This window comes from Glycine soja, chromosome 18 (assembly GCF_004193775.1).
Source record: "Glycine soja cultivar W05 chromosome 18, ASM419377v2, whole genome shotgun sequence".
In the NCBI taxonomy this organism is placed as follows: Eukaryota; Viridiplantae; Streptophyta; class Magnoliopsida; order Fabales; family Fabaceae; genus Glycine; species Glycine soja.
Window position 1 is genome coordinate 52451392 of NC_041019.1, and position 14425 is coordinate 52465816.

A 14425-nucleotide genomic window follows, 5' to 3' on the forward strand; every position below is an offset into this window, starting at 1 on the left:
CTTATCAAAAGTTATTTATATATAATGTTTTTTAATTATAGGAAATTATATATATAATTTTTGTTTATTCGTAAGAATCAAAGATAAGTATAAGAAGATTTGTAATAACTTATCTGTTCAACTAATTAAATTAGATTCCTTTTAGCATCTATAAATAAATTTAGCTATAATGGATTTTTTTTTAAATATTAATGAGAAATTTCTAATACCTGTTAATAATAAGTAATTATCTAATAAAGTTATTCATTTTAAATAGATCGGATAATTGTAGAGCAGAATTGATAAGGTTATGACATATGAGCAAATAGTATGACGTGGCAACACATTGTTTCTTAGTTAAGGACCATGGGTTCGTTGAGGGTTTTCCTACGTTAAAATTTGGTGTCAATTGAGTCTACTTTTATGTTCTGTGCATAAATTTGTTTTGTTTTTAATTTTTTGAATTCTAGATACTGTAAAGGCTGTTATGATCCAATGGGAAATAGTGATCAGAAGAGTGATAAAGAGAAACTCAATTACTTGATCATTAAATTAGAGTAGTACTCTTGGGAAAAACCACCATTGCATAGAACATTTCACCCAAGCAAGATGATCAAAACAAGAGACAATTAAAAAATTATGTTTTATTTGGACTAATTTTTGCACATAGACAACAAACATTGAGAACAAAACAGGAGAAACCACATACAAAATTGGCAATTAGAAATTATTTTGGACATCAGACCCAAAATGCAAAAAAAATCAAAAGCATCCTATAGTCTTCTTTGGAGTGGTTCCTGTTGCTCGGTATTTTGCAGCCATTTCCTCTGTCTGCAGAATCTCTTCACCACGCTTGGCTTCAATCATTGCCCTCTTCTCCTCTGCTTCCTTGTGAACTAAGGCCACCTTGTTCTTCATTTTTTCACCATATTCTGCTTTCTTTTTCTCCAGTTGTTCCTGCTCACACAAGAAGTTATTAAAAGCTATATTAATCAGCAAAAGTATTACAAGTTAAAATCTGTTCTAAACTATTTCATAGCACATGCTTTTAAGTTATCTTTAAAGACAAAAAAAAAGGATCCTCATAACAAATATATTTTAATATCATGCATCCTAGTCCTTTTCATGCAGGGAAACATGGACCTAACTTGTCAAATTTATTACTATTGTTTGATATTAAAGAAAGGATGCACTGTCCTCGGTCCAGTGCCATATAGATCATGTTATTACATAGCATGCATATAAGAAATGTCATCATGTTAATAAATGCTGAACAGGTTAATTAAGTATTACCTCCAATTTTTTAAGCTCAGCTTCAAGAGCTGCCTTTTTGCTGTTTTCCCAAGCAGCGATAGCTGAGAGATGTTTTTGAGCTCTGTTAACAAATCAAATAATTTTTACAGTTTGGAGATGAACATACATTGGAAATTTGCAAGAAGGATCAAATAATCTATGAAATGGCATATCATCAACATCATGGCCTACTAATCACAAAAATCACAATATCTTAAGAATATGGGAGGCATGCACACTTTTTTTTTTCTTTTTTCTTGTCCACGGTTATTCTTTTTCAAAAGCAATCATATTTGAGACACTTCTGAACACTAAATATGGTCAAACCTTGAATTGTCACGTTATAGAGGAGTAGAGGACTAACTCCTTCCACTAGACTCAACTCTGGTTAGTGGAGGCATGTGAACTATTAAAGGGTTGGGAGGAATATTATGCCATGCAATAGTAGCAACAAAGTACTTATTTGACAGGTTGTCTATTTCCTAGTGAGATTTGCTGTAGCAATGTGACTTGGTTTTAACTTTACAAAAAAAAAAAATATTCACACATCTTTGAAGCATATACACCTTGGAGGGAAGGATGAGATGAAAAAGAAAGAGAGAGAAATAAGGTGTGTCTGAAAATTGGGAAATGAAAAAAATCAATATTGTTAACTTTTATGCCTCCATAGGCAAACTGTTAAAGTACATAAAGTCTTGCCTGTTCTCTGCTTTGGCCTTCTCACTTTCTTCCCATGCCTTCACATAGGACAACTTTTTCTCTTTCTCTACTTCAGCCAGAGCGATATCTGTAGACCATAGAAGTACATAAACATCACTGAATTGCTTAGGAATAGATATGCCATCAAAAAAGTGAGCCGGAATCAGCATCTCCCAACAGGATTTTTGTAAAGAGATTACGTAATTGTGTTAGTCCTAGCACTTATTCATGTTACCAAGGAAGAGACAGAAATATGCCAGCTACAAATCCGTGTATACATTTGCAAATGTGTATATGCGACAGGATTTTGGATAGTAGTGAATATAGTTATTCAGGCGATTGTGAAATAAATTAGGACCTCCAAATATTAAATGAATGTACTTTTTAATGAAGATCAAATATTCAAATGACCATGAAATATTGTTACAGTGTAAATTGAAATATGTGAACAGTCAACACTTACCTCTATCAATGGATCCTCTTGAGCTTTGCTTGTTTGCAGGAACTGGTGTCTCTGTTATTCCAAAACAATCATGTAAAATTGGTAAAGTAAAAATATGATATAAAAAGGAACAAAGGGTCTGTTTTGGATAAACTTATCCAAAAGAACATATAGGAGAAGAAAATAATAAAAAAGTAAAATAAATTTCTTTATAAGCTAAAATTAACTTATACACAAATTGATTTTTAGAAGCTCTCTCATCATATCTTTTAAAAAAGTTATTTGAAAGAACTTCTACAAATTAGATTATAAAGAAACTCATCCCATTTTTTTTCTTATTTTTTTCTTCTAGAAATCATTTTGTATAAGCTTTACTCAAACATACCCTAACTATATCAAAAGAAGAAATGTGGGTGTAAAAAAAAAAAACCATATATATTTGTCAAAGTGTTTATTTACTAAACCTTCACAATCAAATATCAAGTATATGCTCAATTAACATTTCAGCGGTCATACAAACATGATCACTGATCAACTGAGATATTTCAATTCAGCAAAAGACAGAAAACAAACATCCTATATACTTAAGACTTATGAGTATGCTGTATGTACACGTCATGTGATTCATGTCAATGATTCAGTAAAATCATCAATAGTGTATCTGTGTATGCAAAAAAATATTAATAACACGAAAAAAATTCTTCACCAAATTGACTTTAATTTTAGATTATTGAATGAATTGTCCCAATCAAGCTAATTTATTGGTTACAAAGAAAAAGCTAATGTGTGGATGGCCATGGAGCTGCATTAGTGCTGTGCAATTGGTTGTCTTCATCCAAATCCAACTATGTGCAACTAAAGCATCACCAATAAGTGTTTGTTTAAAAGTGAAATTCAAGCATGACCCACATAAGTTTAACCGTTTATTGATTGTCAAACCAAACTTAACAATACATATCAAACAATGTAAAATTATCATACAGAACCAAGGAGAAACATATAGAAAACTTATTACCAAAACCTCTAAAATCACCAACTTAAATAATAATAATAATAATAGAGTTGTGTTATTCGTACAACTTATGCAACATTTTATAAGACTTTTTGTGTTTATTTCTCTTCATCACATAATTTATTACGTCTCATATTTCTCTCTTTCTGACTTTCTGTTATATATTCTGTTGTACGAGTTGTTGTATAGATAACAATTCTCATAAATAAAACCAATATATCTTTAACATTTTCCTAATTCCCCACCCCAAAAAAATAAAAACCTATTCTAAAGATAGATAAGCACAAAAAATTGAAAATGAGAAAAAATAGACAAGTACTGATACAGTTGCCAACAGCCTGGAACATAAGAATCCATTCAAAAAGAAAATATTTAAGCATAAAATAAAATATACACATAACTTAATGCAGTTTTTTCTTCATTATTGGATTTGAATCATGATGCGCACTGTCTTATTATAAGCAATAAATTAAAACACAACAGCTAGTCAGCCCCAAAAAAGGTTAGAATAACTTTGCCTATAAATTAAAACATCGTTTGCCAGAGTGGAAAAACATGTTTCCTTACGCCGTGGGAAAGAAACCATTTTATGATCACATGGAAGGCCTAACTAAAATCATTTATTGGTTCAGGGAAGAAACTCATCATTCATGTATAGAACAAGATATGATGAAGTATCGCTAGTTGAGACAATATTTCTAGAGTATAACTTCTTGTAATAAAATATTTTTCATATACAAGAATCAAAACTTCAAAGCCTAAATCAACATGCCCAAAAATCGTAGCTATCTATGTTGTTCTTATTGGTAACAAATCGTTTCTCTTTACTATAATAAAGGAGCCTAAATACAGTTAGTTTCACCTGACTCCAAAAATACTACAGTTAGCATAAATGCACTCACGTTGCCAAAATAAGCATTGAATAAATCACAGAACCACCTTTGCAAGCCAAAGAATACACAGGTTATATATAGAAGATATTTTGTCATTTGATATTTATTCACTTTAATTCTATGATAAGTATAATTTTTTGCATTTCTTATGATAACTAATAATAATAATAATAATAATAATATTTAAATATTAAAGTTGATCTAATACTAGTTAAAACCAACTCCTGCTAGCCAAATAACACAGTATACAGATCATATATAGAAGATATAATTGAACGTTTACCTTACCCTATCCCCATTAAGAAGACATCACTCACCATACAGATCTAATAATTGAAAGAAATATCATCAAGAGTACAATCAAAGCCATGATCATATAGGAGATATAAGGTTGATCTAATGGTGGAGGGAGAAGAAAAGGAGGAAAAGGTCATAGGTTCGAATATTTCCGCTAACAAAAAACTAATAAAACCAACCATTAACATTTACAGGAAAAAAAAAAAGAAAAAAAAAGTCATGATCATATAGATAAAACTCAGGAAGATCAGCCAAAAGTGAAAGTGAATTTTTGGAAGAATTTGTGAAATGATCCTTTTTCATTCAAAACATCCAATCCATGCATATCCTCAGAACTCTCTCAAAGGATCAAAACCTTAGAAGTGTTGCACCAAAATCATGTTTCCAAATTTTCATATTAACAACAGTGACACAAACTAACTCCACAGTTCAACAAAACACACACTCAAAAACCAAATTTTGAAGAAAAACCCACGAATTTTATCCCTCAAAAACGATCATCAGAGAATGAAAACATGGACATGAACACGTGGAATGTAAAAACTCACTCTCGGATACAGAAACAATAGCTTTGGATTCCCCTGTTTCAGAAGCTTTCTTTGCAACGGCGTCGTTCGATGGCACCTCAGCCACAACCGGAGCCGGAGCAGGGGCAGTTTCAGACTTCGATTGCAGCTCTGCCATTGCCGTTGCCTAGTTGGAAAGTTGAATTGAGAAACAGAGAACACAGAAGCAGAGTGAGAGGTAGAAAAACAGAGGAAATGTTACTATTTATATTATCTTCATAAGTTCCAAGAAACATGGTGGACCCTTAATAAAGTGATGGTTTCTAAGGTGTTCAACTATTTTGCACTTAGAAATGTGGAAGCACATCCAAGATTTTGAACCGTTGATTGTGGTTACATTGGATACAAACTCTGCTATATTGGACATTACCCGGCTTATAGTAAGCCTTAAGCCAAAAAATATTAAGCCTTAGCATGGAAAAAGAGAAAAGAAATAAAGGAATAAAAATAAGACTTAATTGTACTTTGACATATTTAAATCGTCAGAAATTTTACTTTCAAGTTTACAAAATATCAGAAATTTTACTTTGACATATTTAAATCGTCACAATTAAGACAATTTCATTCATTTAAACCAATACAATTCAGACAATTTGCAACCTTTATAAATTGGGAGACAGAATTTGGAAAAATAAAATAAAATAAAAACTTTAAGAGCAAAATCCGCAAGATTGTGAAATTTTGGAGGTAAAATATGTAATTAACCCTAAAAAAATTAAACCCCTTTATTTGTATAGTTAAGTAAATATGGTTCTCTTGTTTACCTATAATCTTCAAAATCTATTGTTTTTGTTCAAATAGTTACGGATTTGCGATAATTTGAAATAAAAATTATTTTAAATTTTTTAGACGTTTATTAAAAAATTAATAAAACTTAAAGAATTAGTAGGGTGTAAAATTACTTGAAGAGCTTGATTTTTTTTTTTCGTTTTACATGTGATTTGATATTTTGATTTGTGAGTTTAAATAAACAAAAAAATTATAAAGGTGTTAATTATAGAAGTTTGGGCTAGTTTGGTGATAAGATAAAATAGGATAAGTATTATATCATGTTGTAATTTATTGTTTGGTATACCAATAAGATATGATTTGTTTGTCATTATTGTTATAACCCTAAACACCACATTACCACCGTCGTTATCACTATTACTATCACCACTATTATTGTTATCACTCCATCGTCGTTGCCCTCACTTCCATCATTGTCTTCACCACCATCTCCATCATAGTCACCACCACCGTCACCTCTATAACAACTATCACCACTGTCGTTGTTACCACTGATTATCATTATCGTCGTCACGACCACCACCACACCATTGTCACTATTGTAATCACAAACATCATAGCTACTATCACTCACCACAATCATTATTATTATCATCATTGTTATTGTCATCATCACAAACGTTACCATTAGTGCTATTGTCACCTCAACTATCACAACCACTATGACTGTCATCATCATTGATGTCACCACCCTTTATAATTACCATATCGTATCATAGGATACATCAAATATTGGATAAGATTGAAAATTATCTTAATATATTCTTATCATATTTGTATATCATATCTTATCTCATTGTATCTTAACCATTAAATGAACCTAAAGAAATGATAGATCAATTTCACTAACAAATAATTATTGCAAGTATAATAAGGAAAGTAAGAGGATGCGTACCAAAAAAAGTAAAAGAATAATTAACTATAAAAAGAACAATAAAGAGTAGTTAGGCTGTGGTTCATCTACTAACCAAAAAGAAAAGAAAAAGATTGTGGCTCATCACACGGTGAATGTGCAGTGGAGTAACGAGAAAGATCAGGGGTTGCAGGTACTATAACATTGCCCGAATGTGCCGACACACGACACGTTGCCACGTGTACGTGAGTGAAAATGAATTCGATTTTACATGCATCAGCATCAATATGTGTGGGGCTCACCGGATATTGACTGTTCTGCTCGAGTTCCACGGTTTGTTGATTTGTTCTACCAATCTCACCCTTCCCGTATCCAAGTAGAAATAAATAATTCAGGATATATTGTATAGTGGAAAATCATGTTTTTCCACCAATGTTTTTACACTAGTTTTATATGGGTTTATGATAAAGACTTTTGTTTTTACACTTGATTTCTCTTATTAGTAGTAGTACTTGATGGAATGGATCAAAATAGAGATTTTTTTTTTGTCAAATTCTATCTTAATTTTCACAAGATTTATTTCAAATTCAAAAAAAAAAAAATGGCTTACCTAAAAACTTAGGTGATGGTTGCATAAACTTTTGTTCATAAAAATAACCGTTTTTTATTTTTATAAAATTTGTAAAAGAAATTAGAATTATTTCTTTTAAAAAATAGTAGTTTAAACACTTGTCTATATTATAAAAGAAGTCTAACTAGGTATATATGGTTTAGTTTAGTTGATTAAATATTGTATGTGAATTAATATTTATCTTCTATTTATATGGATTAAAAAAAATCTAACTATTTAATAAAAGAGGAACACTGGTAAGGACAAAAAAAAAGACATTAAGTAAGAAAGCTTAAAAAATGTAAAAAGTTAGTTTTCTTCTTTGGGTGGTTCTATTGAAGTTGAAGGTAAGTATGATATTTAAAGAGTTAAATATTGTTTTGATTTTTCATTTTTTTTCATTTATTTTTTTAGTCTTTAAATAAAATTTTAACTAGTCTTAATTCCCATATTATATCTTGTTATCATTTTTATTCTTTGCTATGAGTTATTATAATTAAGTGATGATATCATAATTATATATTTTGATATGTAGTCACGTAAAATAATAATCTGATTACATGTAATTTTTTTTAGATAAATTATGTTTAGTCTCAATCTATTCAAGAAATTTATTTTTAGTTCGTCAACTGTTTTTTTATATTGATCTTAATCTCTCAACTATTATCTCTCATTATTTTAATCTCTCTTATTAAGTATTACCGTTAAGCAAGCGATAATGCAACAATCATATGTAACATGAATAACTAGTTTAATGTGATAGTTGCATGATAAAATGCTATTTAACAAAGATATTCTGTGACGATTTTATGACACTAAAAAGTTTCTAAAATTGTAATATATTAGTCCCAAAAGGGTTCATGAGAGCGAATTTGAAAAATAAAAAAAGACCCCAAGCACCAAAACAACCCTATAATCGTTCTACATACATCCACCACCAAAACCCTATCTAATTTTCTCTCTCCCTTTCTCATGAGGTCAATCCCCCCCTCCTTTAATATTTATTGGCATGACCTCTTCTCACTCTCCCAACCTTGCCACACGACCTCCTTCATTCATTTCCCCTCAGTTCAGACATTTTCATCTCTCTTTCTCAAGATCAAAACCAGTCGTCGTTGATCATTTTCTTATCACCATCACCACCCCATCTCTACCCTTTTGTGCATGTCTGGTTCAAAGAGCAAAAAGGTTCGTGAGAGTGAGATTGGAATGGGAGGGTTTATCATTAGTTAGAGAAATCGGGTTCGACATTGGGTTTTGGCATGGAAGAGTTCGAAGATTATGGGTTTGAAAGGGTTCTTATGTTATGTTTCTAATTACTTCTTGTTGTTTTTTTTTTTCTTATTCTTTTTTATTTTTCTATCTCACCACCTTAGAGCTGTTAGAAAATGACTTTAACCAGTAACATTTTATCACTTCACTGTCACGTTAGACTAATAATTCACTTGATTGTCACGTGAACACTTAGAGTTGATATTTGATGGAAAAAATCATAAACAATGAAAAATAATATTTGATGACTAAAACCGATTAAAACATTATGAAGAACATAATTTACTCAAATATCAAAACAGATTATGGTCAGAATTCATTTCATAATTTTTTTTGTCAGAAACACTTCGTACTAAAAATAGCAAGGCTGATCTAAAAGATAATTGTATAACCTGCGGAGAAATACTTGTTATATGTAATTAATTGGTAGGTGATGTTGTTTCGTTCTTTATCTATAGACGTCAGGTTCTTCTATATGCAGGTTTAACATCTCACTGAAACTTGTACTAAGTACGTGCGTACTTAATAAATGGAAGCAAATGATTCGAAGTTGATTGTGATAAATTGCAAGTGCAAGTTGTCCTAATAAAGGAAAATGTATATCATGAAAAGGATTGGATACCATGAATTTTGTTTTTTATTTTTCGGTTTAAATGAGAAGGGGGTTGGAATAGTGTACTTATGTGAGATACCAAGAGGAAACGATTTAGGTTGATCACATCACCTTAGATAGATCATGAGATGAGAGAACATTCTATGGCGAATATTTACTGAATTATTTCCCTTTGATCTTCAAATGACATCGCTTTGATCATGATTCTGATCAAATTTCATGGTCATTGTGATCTCCACCTTATAGTGCCCTTTGAAATTTGAACGTATATTTGATATTTGATTATTAGCCTTCTGAACAGTTGATGGATATATATTGATTTATAATATTTATTATATGATCGGCAGTCAATTTTAATAGTCTTGAGAGAAACACCTTTGTCTACTATCATTTTCAAATTTCATCTTTGATTCAAAACAAAATGGGATAAGAGAAGACATATTGTGGTCATAGAATCCCTGTCAGTTGGTTGAAATGTCATTGGTGTTCAAGGCTTAATTAGTCTCTATAGTATGACTATGTTTAATTTATATTGACATAGCATATTTTAACAAAAGGTGTTCTTTTAAATTATTTTATTATAAATTGTGTAAAGAATTATATCAAAATATGTACTAAGTATTTATTAAATAAAAACCATTAATATAAACATTAATTTAAAAAAAAATATTCGAACTAAATACACAATAAATCTAACTAGTTTCTCACTCAGGTATGATAAAGTTGTGTACATTAGACTAGAGCTAGTGTTTGTTTATTAATTTGTTTAGGTGTTCAATGCAATCATATGACGATTAATCTCTCAAGATATATAAATTTATTTAAAGAATTAATTTTTTTTATAAATATTTTTTCCATATAATACACTTGGGATCAAATCTTAACATGTGTTTCTTAGAAACATAATTATTTGTCAATTATAACATTATATATATATATATATATAAAATATTGATTTAATGATAAGAGAAAAGATAATTTGAATTCTTACACAAATAAATTAATAATTAATGTTTACCGATTAAAATAATAAAATAAAATAATCACTACCAATATATTTCACAAAAATTTCAATTGTACAAAAACAACTTTTTAATTTGTTAAAAGAACTTATTTGACTGTATAATTAATGTTTGGCGTACACAAGTTTATTTTAACTTTTAGCGCCCTTATAAGATGCTAATTGTGAAAATTTTAGATTTTAGCTTCTTATGTCCTATTTAGTTTTAAAATATTTATTACTCACTTTTTACATCCTTTGGATAAGGTAAGGTTTTATTATTCCTTTTAGGTTTATTTTATTTTTCTATTATTTTTTGGATATTTTTATATTAATTTTTTATTTGATTATTACATTATTTTTATTATTTATTATATTATTTTAGCATTATAAATTAAGACACTAATAATGAATATACGCAATTATTTAAATGTATGCATTGATATTATCATACTAATTAATTAGCATATTAACGAATGTATGACGTATAGTGTATATCTTATTTTTATTTTATTTAAATTTGATTGATAATATTTTAAGATATAATAGTGTAATAATCAAAACAAAACAATGTAATTAAAATTATTGGTATTAAATAAAAATTATAAGAGTTTAAAATTATTAAAAAATAAAATTATAATCAACTAAAATTATATTTTTATCCATAAAATAAGATTAAAATTTATACAAACAAGATTATTTTTATCATTTAATATTTATTACTTATTTTAATATATATAATTTTATCAAACATTGATCTGAGTAATTGAATTTGATTGGAAGAAAAGATTTTAAATTAATCAGTAATAAAACTAATGAATTCTCGATACTAATGTCAAGATAATTCAAAAAATGAATTACACAGCTAGAGAACTCTTTTATTTTTTTTCTTTTATTTGCCGTATTAATTTGACAGCTTAACATCGTGAAAGTGGGAGCCATTGCTCCAGAATGGGTAACAGTGCAGAGGATTTAATTAGGTCAGACTCAGAGGTTTTAGATTCAATTTCTTTGTAAACATTATTATAAATTTGTAACATCGTTTTAGTTTAGCCAATCCTATTCATAATTAAAAAAAAGAAACAGTAGAAAAGGCATATATATGATCTTTATAAATTCGTTATTCATTTTTATAGTAATGAATAGTTTTACATTGGAGAGGTGAGGCTCAAATTCCTTAGGACCAATTGGGTGAGATATCTGAGAAGAAAAGAGACTACCTTCACTCTGTAGCCTTTTTATAGTATTGAATAGTTTTATATTGTGGAAATGGTCAGAGAGCAACCTTTTTTCACTCCACAGAATAATTTTATATCCACAAATTACGGCAAAAATTTCCCATCTTTTGCTTAATATTTTGAGGTCTCTAATCATTTGTCAATCATTTACCACAGCAATCAAATCCGTTATAATCTGATATAAATTACTTTGCTTACACATATCAAAGACTTTATTCAATCCCCATTTGTCTGAGGTGCAATAAGGTTATGAGTGCTGTTTTCTCTTCTTGAACTTCTCTTTAATCCTCAGATCCTGGATTAAAGGAAAAACATAAACATCAGCCAGAAAATTCCTGTGCCTTGTTTTACATCTTTCTTCAGGAAGGAAAAGAAGAAGCAAAATGTCATTCACAGGAACTACAGATAAATGCAAGGCTTGTGATAAGACTGTTTATGTGGTTGACATGTTAACTCTTGAAGGTATACCTTACCATAAAAACTGCTTCAGATGCAGTCACTGCAAGGGATACCTAACGGTATGGTTCTTCCACACCCTCTGTTGTTGTTGTTGTTGTTGTATTCAGTTTTTTAATTTGTTGCTACAAAATGTGTTCTAAATATGCTTGTTTCATTATTGTCTCACTCTTAGAGTGTTATTATGGCTGAATATGCCATTCAATAGTTTGTCATTTAGCCTACCTAACCAAATACCTCAAATGTAATGACATCAAAATCATATAGAATAGAAGCATGCAAGGCTTTACTTATCTCCTGATCAAATTTTGAATTAGTCAAGATCTCTTTTTCTTAATGAATAGGAGGGTTAAGACAAAAAAGAAGAAGCATGCAATTACTTAGCTATTACATGCACAACTCATACATGAAATGAAGTACATGCTTTGGTATCTAGCACATTATTAAATTCCATGGATTATGTCACAATTTTGATCTTGGATTCCTAGCGCTAAAATTTAAAATGTGATGACATTATCACCAAGCTTGTATTTTGATATGGTTTGATTCAAGGAAAGAAGAAATATATGTAGTTTAAAATTGTTCCTAAATTTGGTGCTAATGTTGCAATGTTATTTTGGTCACCAGATGAACACCTACTCCTCAATGGATGGTGTCCTCTATTGCAAGCCACACTTTGAACAGCTTTTCAAGGAATCTGGCAATTTCAGCAAGAACTTTCAAACAGGTAAGATGTAACCATCATTTGTTCATCACTTTGTTTACTATTTTTATTCAACCGCAATCTCATTAAGTACAAATTCATATGCACCTGTCACTTTCTATTGACTTGGCTAACATGTTATGTTGTTTTCATGACCATAATTGCGGCACAGCAAAGTCTTCTGATAAACAAAATGAGACGGTATGTTTACGATCCAGCCTAAACACATATGTTGTCATTTTGAGTATAGGGGGTGTTTTACTTGGGACATCATCATCATCATTACTATTATTATTAAGAATCTTATTTTTAATAAGCTTAAGGCATAAATTAGCTATATATAATTTTATTCTTTCAAATATTGTTGTGTAATCTTTCAAACATGTCAGTAACAATAATCTTCATTTACAGAATAAGGCCCCCAACAGACTGTCATCCATGTTCAGTGGAACTCTAGACAAATGCTCAGTTTGTTCAAAAACAGTCTATCCTCTGGAAAAGGTTTGTAATATCAGCATACTCTATTGTAAGACTTGCAATTAAAAAAGACACGAAGGAATTATAAGATTTTTTTCCATTACTATCTTAGACACATTTTACAGTGTGTTTGTAAATAGAAAAAAACTTATATGTGGTTCTTTAGACGATTTTGGTGCTGTTCGTCAATAAGATTTGCAGTTTCACCTCAATGATTCTCATAATAAATGTTTACTTTAAAGGTTCTCTGAGATGAAATTCTAATTCTGATTGGAGAACAGCCTGAACACCTAAGGAATTGCATCTAAGTTTTGTTTTTGTTAGCTGATTTCTTATCATATAGATTAGATATAGAATTTTGATTGAAATGAACTAATTACAAAACTTTTGCTTGTTAACCAGATGACACTGGAAGGGGAATGCTATCACAAGAATTGCTTTAGGTGTGCTCATGCAGGTTGCCACCTCACACATTCCTCCTATGCTGCCCTGGATGGTGTCCTCTACTGTAGGCACCATTTCCAACAGCTTTTCATGGAGAAAGGGAACTATCATCATGTACTCCAATCTGCTAACCACAAGAAGAATGTCACTCCTGAACCTGCTGAACCTGCAGCTGAAGGAGATGAAGAGCCACCAAAGCCAGAAGAATCTGATTCTGAGGAACACACAGAAGAAAAGCCTCAAAATGAAGCATAGGACATGAGCTGCTTCCTCCCTTTCTTTCAGGATCCTACTATATATAGAAAGGTGTCTTTTGTTAGAGTGTTGTTGGCACACTCTTTTGTCTGGTTGAATTCCACTGTCTAACATTTCTTTTTACAAATTAGTTTAATTGTAAGCTAATTTGAGAGGTTTATTATGTATTTAAACAAAGAGTTGTTAAATACAATATATTTTTTACCCTTTTGTTGGAGGTTTTTCTCCTGCAGTGATATGTCATATCACTGCTGTGTAATAACATAAGGGACACAGTCTCATATTGTTCACCAATTTGTCTGCCGATTTGCACTTCAACACAATATATAATATATATTAGTATTTTAGTTTGTCCATTGCGCGAGATAAATATTTAATTATAAAGCAAAATTTATGATAAATAAATATTGTTATTATAATAATTATAATATATTAATTTATGTAAACATATAAATTATGTTTTATACTTATGATAAAAAATTATATTATAATATGTAATGTAATATCCAATTTTTTTAGCTTGTATTATGACCT

At 30.0% G+C, this 14425-nt stretch overlaps 2 protein-coding genes across 2 annotated transcripts; one reads left to right on the forward strand and one right to left on the reverse strand.

Moving 5' to 3' along the window:
• Positions 1-545: 545 nt before the first annotated feature.
• LOC114394987 (remorin-like) lies at positions 546-5375 on the reverse strand. Its single transcript, XM_028356671.1, has 5 exons — positions 5164-5375; positions 2435-2485; positions 1972-2059; positions 1273-1354; positions 546-936 (listed from the first exon to the last, which is right to left on the reverse strand). The coding sequence occupies exons 1-5, from the start codon at positions 5297-5299 to the stop codon at positions 742-744; spliced, it is 552 nt and encodes a 183-aa protein (XP_028212472.1). The 5' UTR covers positions 5300-5375; the 3' UTR covers positions 546-741.
• Positions 5376-11668: 6293 nt separating this feature from the next.
• Positions 11669-14193, forward strand: LOC114394650 (LIM domain-containing protein PLIM2c-like). The gene is made up of 5 exons (XM_028356317.1): positions 11669-12074; positions 12640-12739; positions 12888-12916; positions 13127-13216; positions 13595-14193. Exons 1-5 carry the CDS (start codon positions 11940-11942, stop codon positions 13889-13891), a joined length of 651 nt encoding a protein of 216 aa, XP_028212118.1. The 5' UTR covers positions 11669-11939; the 3' UTR covers positions 13892-14193.
• Positions 14194-14425: the final 232 nt, after the last annotated feature.

Bases quoted from the DNA above. Each gene is read 5' to 3' on its own strand.
- LOC114394987 (XM_028356671.1), bottom strand. From the start codon at position 5,299: ATGGCAGAGCTGCAATCGAAGTCTGAAACTGCCCCTGCTCCGGCTCCG. The intron at 2,486-5,163 runs GTGAGTTTTTAC...TTGGAATAACAG, and splicing joins TATTGTTTCTGTATCCGAGA to AGACACCAGTTCCTGCAAAC. The intron at 1,355-1,971 runs GCAAGACTTTAT...ATTTGTTAACAG, and splicing joins AAGGCCAAAGCAGAGAACAG to AGCTCAAAAACATCTCTCAG.
- LOC114394650 (XM_028356317.1), top strand. From the start codon at position 11,940: ATGTCATTCACAGGAACTACAGATAAATGCAAGGCTTGTGATAAGACT. The intron at 12,740-12,887 runs GTAAGATGTAAC...ATTGCGGCACAG, and splicing joins CAGCAAGAACTTTCAAACAG to CAAAGTCTTCTGATAAACAA. The intron at 13,217-13,594 runs GTTTGTAATATC...CTTGTTAACCAG, and splicing joins CAGTCTATCCTCTGGAAAAG to ATGACACTGGAAGGGGAATG.